Source organism: Prionailurus viverrinus, chromosome D4, assembly GCF_022837055.1.
Source record: "Prionailurus viverrinus isolate Anna chromosome D4, UM_Priviv_1.0, whole genome shotgun sequence".
NCBI classification, from domain to species: domain Eukaryota; kingdom Metazoa; phylum Chordata; class Mammalia; order Carnivora; family Felidae; genus Prionailurus; species Prionailurus viverrinus.
In genome coordinates, this window is record NC_062573.1 from 6,008,330 (window position 1) to 6,015,992 (window position 7,663).

General features: G+C 40.3%; 1 protein-coding gene across 1 annotated transcript; it reads right to left on the reverse strand.

The window, feature by feature from the left end:
* Positions 1-6,170: 6,170 nt before the first annotated feature.
* On the reverse strand, positions 6,171-7,110 carry LOC125150635 (olfactory receptor 1J4-like). Its single transcript, XM_047830768.1, is given in 2 exon segments — positions 6,171-6,795; positions 6,797-7,110. Coding segments are annotated over 2 exon segments (939 nt in total).
* Between the last annotated feature and the right edge of the window lie 553 nt (positions 7,111-7,663).

Below are 7,663 nucleotides of genomic sequence, written 5' to 3' on the forward strand. Positions count from 1 at the left end.
CTTCCAGGTTTGCCTTTAGATCTAAAAAAGAGGCATCCGCCACATAACTTAGTTGCAGAGTTGGAAAAAGTTTATAAGCAAATAAGTTTTCTTCTGCCTCTAAGAATCCTAGAAATATTTGAAATATGATTTTTTTTAGAGAGAGAGTGCAAGCAGTGAAGGGGCAGAGGGAAAGTGAGAGAGAGAAAGAGAGAAAGAGAGAGAATCCCAAGCGGCCCCATGCCCAGTGCAGAGCCTGACCTGGGGCTTGATCTCATGACCATGAGATCATGACCTGAGCCAAAATCAAGAGTTGTATGCTTAACCAACCCAGGCTCCCCTAAAATATTATTTAAAAATAAGAGCCATACAAATATCATATGACTTCACTCATATGAGGACTTTAAGAGACAAAACAGATGAACACAAGGGAAGGGAAATAAAAATAATATAAAAACAGGGAGGGGCACAAAACAGAAGAGACTCATAAATATGAAGAACAAACAGAGGGTTACTGGAGGGGGTGTGGGAGGGGGGATGGGCTAAATGGGTAAGGGGCATTAAGGAATCTACTCCTGAAATCACCGTTGCACTATATGCTAACTAATTTGGATGTAAATTTAAAAAAATTAAATTAAATTAAAAAAAAATAAGAGCCACATAATTTAAATTCCTTACATTTCTCTGGTATGACGAAGTATCTACTAGCTACCCAAATCCCATTCCCCATTGCACTTTGTTTCTCAGATTCAACCTATCTTAAAATGTTCCATGATTCCTCTATTTATTTAAACAAATAATTTTTGAGCATTGCCCACACAATCAAACTGTGCCAGACTTCCACAGTTGGTGAGCACAAATGCAAATTGTGTCAAGCCACATGCCACATCTTAGTACTTGAGTTTTCCATTTGTTTGATAACCTGAATCAGGACTTGACTTTTTTCTCTAGATCTCCCTTCCAGATAATTCTCTGTAGGAGTCCTTGGTGGGGCCGGGGGGAGGGGGGCATTCTTATAGTCAGGGCTGGAGCTGGTGGCCACCCAGGAGTCCTTCTCTTTTGATTTCCTTAGTTTGCACCTCTTCTTTCATTCTATTGGCATCTAATGTTCTAGATTGTGGGCCACAGAAGGCCTAGCTTTATTCTGTCCTTTGAACTGGCAAGAAAAATACCTTCTACTTCTCATGATCAGTTATTTCAGGAGAGGGTCCCTTGGAAGAGTTGTAAGGCCTGATGACATAACCCCTGGATACAAGGAAGGCTGAGGTGTAAGATTACTGGAAACAGCTCCACACTATCCCTGCCATCAGTGTCCCCTTGATGTCCTGAATCTGCTGCTCAAACTGGCCCAATTAGCCCTACCTTCTGGTTTCTCTAGATGGTGGTTTCTCTAGATGGTCTTCTAGTTTCTTTCTCCATTCTGAGCCTCACGGAATCTTAATCCAGTGGCAGTGCAGACATGTTGTAACCCTGTTTGGGGCTTTCCCACAGGCCCCAAGCAGACTAAGAGATGAGACTACATGTCTGTTTTGGTTTCCCCAATATCATTGTGTCAGTTAGCAATTAAGTCAGCATAGAGTGTACAAAGATCCACCTGGAGACTCTATTACCTGTCACTGTTGAGTAGTCTAACGTTCTTAGGTCCTACACAGTCAAAATAGTTACCACTGTATTCAAAGTTCCAAATTTATTCTTCTTTTGATACATCCTAGTATACCCACCCCAATCCCTATGTTCACACTTCTGTTCCTTTAAGGTCACCCGTTTTAAGTAGAGTTAATATGATGTTGACAATAAAATAATTCACCCTGAATTATTTGTAAATACAAATTATTTATAAGTCTTTTCATGTAGGTAGTGTCATGTGAGTAGGATGTGCTTTCAATTGGGATTGAGTTAGGGGTGATAATGAAGAGCTTTCAAATTTGCCTATTTATGGTATTTGCCTGCCTTTTGCTTGGAATCTTAAATTTTTTTTAATGTTTATTCATTTTTTGAGAGAGAGAGAGAGAGAGAGAGAGAGAGAGAGCATGAGTGGGGAGGAGTAGAGAGAAGGAGACACAGAATCTGAAGCAGGCTCCAGGCTCTGAGCTGTCAGCACAGAGCCCAACACAGGGCTCAAACTCATGAACTTCTAGATCATGACCTGAGCCAAAGTTAGATGCTTAACTGACTGAGCCACCCAGGAGCCCCTGGAACCTTTTTTTTTTTTAAAGCAGGTGGTGGGGTACCTGGTGGCTCAGTTGGTTAAGTGTTCAGCTTTGGCTCAGATTATGATCTCACGATTCATGGGTTCAAGCCCTGCATCGGGCTGTCGGGCTCTGTGCTGACAGTTCAGAGCCTGTGTCTCCCTCTCTCTCTGTCCCTCCCCTGCTCACACTCTGTCTCTGTCTCTCAAAAAATAAACATTTAAAAAAATTTTTTTAGGGGCGCCTGGGTGGCGCAGTCGGTTGAGCGTCCGACTTCAGCCAGGTCACGATCTCGCCGTCCGTGAGTTCGAGCCCCGCGTCGGGCTCTGGGCTGATGGCTCGGAGCCTGGAGCCTGTTTCCGATTCTGTGTCTCCCTCTCTCTCTGCCCCTCCCCCGTTCATGCTCTGTCTCTCTCTGTCCCAAAAAAAATGAATAAAACGTTGAAAAAAAAATTAAAAAAAAAATAAAAAAATTTTTTTAAATAAATAAAAAATTAAAAAAACAGGTGGTTAGAAACTTGTTTCCTCCAATCAGCAAAACTAAAAGGTAACCAACGGAATGGGAAAAAATATTTGCAAATAACATATTGAATGAAGGGTTAGTATCCAAAATCTATAAAGAATTTGTGAAATTCACCTAAAAAAACAAATAATCCAGTGAAGAAATGGGCAGAAGACATGAATAGACACTTTTCCAAAGAAGACATCCAGATGGCCAACAGACACATGAAAAGATGCTCAACATCACTCATCATCAGGGAAATACAAATCAAAACCACATTGAGATACCACCTCACACCAGTCAGAGTGACTAAAATTAACAACTCAGGAAACGACAGATGCTGGCGAGGATGTGGAGAAACGGGAACCATCCTGCACTGTTGGTGAGAATGCAAATTGGTGCAGCTGCTCTGGAAAACAGTGTTGAGATTCCTCAAAAAATTAAAAATAGAACTACACTACAACCCAGCAATGGCACTACTAGGGAATTTATTCAAAGTATACAGGAGTAGTGATTCATAGGGGCACATGTATCCCAATGTTTATAGCAGCGCTTTCAACAATAGCCAAATTATAGAAAGTGCCCAAACGCCCATCAAGTGATGAATAGATAAAGAAAATGTGGTTTATGTATACAATGGAATACTACTTGGCAATGAGAAAGAATGAAATCCTCTTCATTTGCAGCAAATTGGATGGAACTGGAGGATATTGTGCTAAGTGAAAGAAGTCAGTCAGAGAAAGACAGATATCATATGTTTTCACTCATATGTAGAACTTGAGAAACTTAACAGAAGACCTGGAGGAAGGGAAGGGGAAAAAAGTAGTTACAAACTGAGAGGGAGGGAGGCAAACCATAAGAGACTCTTAGATACAGAGAACAAACTAAGGGTTGATGGGGCAAGGAGGGGAAAATGTGGGATGCGCATTGAGGAGGGCACTTGTTGGGATTAGCATTGGGTATTGTATATAAGCGATGAACCACAGGAATCTACCCCCGACACCAAGAGCACACTGTATGTTAGCCAATTTGACAATAAATATATTTAATAAAAATCTTGTTTCCTCACTTCTAAAATACTTTTTTAATGTTTACTTATTTATTTTGAGAGAGAGAGTCAGAAGCGAGTGGGAGAGGGGCAGAGAAAAAGTGAGAGAATTCCAAGCAGGCTCTGTGCACTGTCAGCGCAGAGCCCAATGTGGGGCTCAATCTCATGGACTGCAAGATCAGGACCTGAGCTGAAATCAAGAGTTGGACGCTCAACTGACTAAACTACCCAAGTGCCACTCACTTTTAAAAGATTTTAAAGCCTGATCAAAATTATTCAAAGTGCCTAGCCTTCATTATGTTCTTAAATATCAGTTTACAGAACCAGAAATCCAGAACAATCCTATTCTACCACCTACTTCCCATTAATTACCAAGACCACTCTAGTCTACCTTCTAAGGTATTCTTTTGTCTGTCCCCATGCCATTGTCTTCATTCAGGCCTTCATCATCTGTGACCTGGATGCACAATAACCTTCTGATTGAGCTCTCTGTCTCTAGGCTCTCCAATTCATTGCCAACCCATGTGGTACATTTGTTACCTGAATAGTCTTCTAGGATACAAATGTAACCTTCCCCAGGTTTAATCCCTACTGCACCCCATCCCCAGCAAATGGTGCCCAGTCACTTGAAAGGCAATGTCTTAAGTCCCCAACAGAACATCCTAACCCCTTCACCATATAGTCCTTATCTGACTGTCTAGACTCATCTCTTGCCCCCCTCAACTCATACACACATATGCTTTAGCAACACCCACTTTTTACATTTTCCTGAACTATGCTATTTCAGTGCCCTCATTCACTCTGTTCTCTCTGCCAAGACTGCCATTTCTCTCATTAGGCATCATCATCCTGAACATCTTTCAAAACCCAGCTACAGGACTACCTCCTCTGTAAAGCTTTTGGTGATATCCAGGCAGCGTTAACTATATCCTCCCTATGCTACTGCCATTTATTATATTTAGGCCATTTTCTCTAAGTTCATTATCCTCAACTGAAAAATGCAGATAATAATGTACATGCTTCATAGGATTATTATGAGCACTAAAAAGACAATAACAGATAAAGCTTTTAATTGCATGCCCAACACAGTAACATGCTCAATAACCACAATTATTATTAATAATATTATATTAAAGCACTTTTTAATATTCCTGTATATTTTTAGCTCACCTGTCTCTATACCACTAGACTGTTCCCTTCTTTTGCATGGAGGTTGTGTCTTTATCCAGCTGTGTACGACAAGGTCTAGACACACTGACGTAGAGTAGGTAACTTGCTAAATAGCTAATGAATGACAGAATCTATATGATAGGCAAACTATAAAAGACTCTTAAAAACTGAGAATAAACTGAGGGTTGATGAGGGGTAGGAGGGATGGGAGGGTGGGTGATGGGCATTGAGGAGGGCACCTGTTGGGGATGAGCACTGGATGTTGTATGGAAACCAATTTGACAATAAATTTCATATTAAAAAATAAAAAAATAAAAGGTTTAGGAGATACCTACTTTAAAAGTATTTACAATTCTATATCATGAAGGAAAAGCATATAAAATGTCCCTGATAACTTCTAACCACTGATTTTTTTAAAATACAGGTTTTGGTTCATAGAAAAAAAAAGAAAGTCTCACTATTTTTCTGGTATTTACTCTATCCTAAATGACAAATAAATTAAAATGTATTGAGTCCCTCCTGATTTCATTTATAGCTTCTTTCTCAAAGAATAACTTTCCAATATCACCCAATTTATCCTTCCCCCTAGCTCCCAGCAATCACCATTCTATATCTGCTTCTCTAAATAGGACTATTTTAGATTCCACATAAAAGTGAGATCATGCAGGATTTGTCTTTCTGTATCTGACTTATTTCACCTAGTATATTGTACAAAGTTCAGTTATGCATGATGAAAAAGTTTTTGAGAACTAATGTACAGCAAGATGACCACAGATATCAATACTGTATTGTATACTTGACATTTGCTAGGTGAATGTATCTTAAATTCCCTCACCACACACACAAAAATAAAACAAAATGTTAACTATGTGGAGGTGATAGGTATATCAATTAGCTTGAAATGGCAATCATTTCACAACATATACATATCAAAACATAAAGGTGTACACTTTAAATACATATAACATTTATATGTCAATTATACCTCAATAAACTATTTTTTGAAAAGAACTAATAAATTCCCAGGAAATAAGGGGAGAAACATACATTGTATTAGCTACATGATATCACAATCTAATAGACAAGAGTAGTAATCAATAATATCAACTAAGAATTCACAGCCTCTACTAAAGAGTTCGTAGGAAAAGAGTGAATAACTGTAACAATGTAATTGAAGTTGTCAAATATATACTGAGCACCTATTCCATGCTAGGCTTAAGATTAGCGGTCTAGCATCTGGGGATATGTGATTACCTATGTCTGTTATAAAGATGAGCAGATGTCACTGACATAAGACTATTGGCCTGTTGAGGAGTTTCTCCAGGGACCCTTTCATGTCTCTGTTCCTTAGGCTATAAATGAAAGGGTTAAGCAATGGAGTGACCACTGTGTACATCACAGAGGTAATAATGTTCTTGTCACTGGAACTGCTGGATGAAGGGAAAAAATACAGCCCAATGATTGTTCCGTAATACAAAGATACCACAGAGAGGTGGGAGCCACACGTGGACAAGGCTTTGCAGATCCCCCTGGTAGAGGGAACCTTCAAGATGGTGGCCCCAATGTGGCCATAAGAGATCAAGATGCAAATTAGTGGGATAGTAATGACTGCCACACCTGCTGTGAAAATGACCAGCTCATTAAGGGAGGTGTCTGAGCAGGAGAGTTTGAGCAGGACACCAAGGTCACAGAAGAAATGGGGGATGGCATTGTCAGCACAAAAGGACAGCTGGGCCAAGAGGAGAGTGTGAGACAGGGCACTGGCACAGGACAGGATCCAAGATACAGCTACTAGTAAGATACACACCCCCTCTCTCATGATGGTGGTATAGTGGAGTGGGTGACAGATAGCCACATACCGATCATATGCCATTGATGTGAGAAGAAAATTGTCCAGATCAGTAAAATATGAAAAAATACATCTGTGTTACACAGCCTGTGTAGGGGATGGATTGATCCTGAAAGTGCATGTTTATCAGCATCTTGGGGACGGTAACAGATGAGAAGGAGACATCTGTGAGGGCCAAGTGGCTGAGGAAGAAGTACATAGGGGTGTGGAGGCGAGAGTCTAGCCTGATGAGCAGGATGATGAGCAGGTTCCCCAGCACCGTGGTCAGGTACATGCCCAGGAATAGGGTGAAGAACATGCCCTGCTGCTCTGGCCGGATGGGGAGCCCCAGGAGGAGGAACTCAGATGTGCTGCTCTGGTTCTCAGGCCTCATGTTCACCTTCTTCTGCTCGAGGTAAAAGGACAGTGAAAAAGCAGAAATCAACAGATGTTAATTTAACCTCAGGCAGATAAAAATGAGATCCTTTTAACTGGTGAATATGCCAGTGTCTGTCCGCATTGCCATGTCTCAACAAATTTTTAAAAACTGGATGGTGTTTATCATGTAAAATGAGAGAATTTGCCAACAGAGTAGACAGTTTGCTATAGAAGAAAAAGTGGCTCAACTGGCATTTTTCACCATCCAGGGGACAGGCAGCCCAGGCCACAATGTATTTTCATAGCTATGTCTAGTCAGTAAAGAGAAAGCCTTGCACTGTCTTAGCAGGAACTATTAAGCTAAAATCTCCCTAATTTCTCTTCCATTTCTGTATGTTTAAAGACAATTGTCAGGTTAGACTTAACTTTCAAGTTGTAAGATTTTGAAATCTGACTCCAAATCCACTAATAAGTAAAATATAAGGAGAAGGTTTTAACAAATTGGGATTCCATCTTCCCAAAGGTAAGTGGATCAAAAGTAAATATCCAAAATTTCCATAATGTATAAA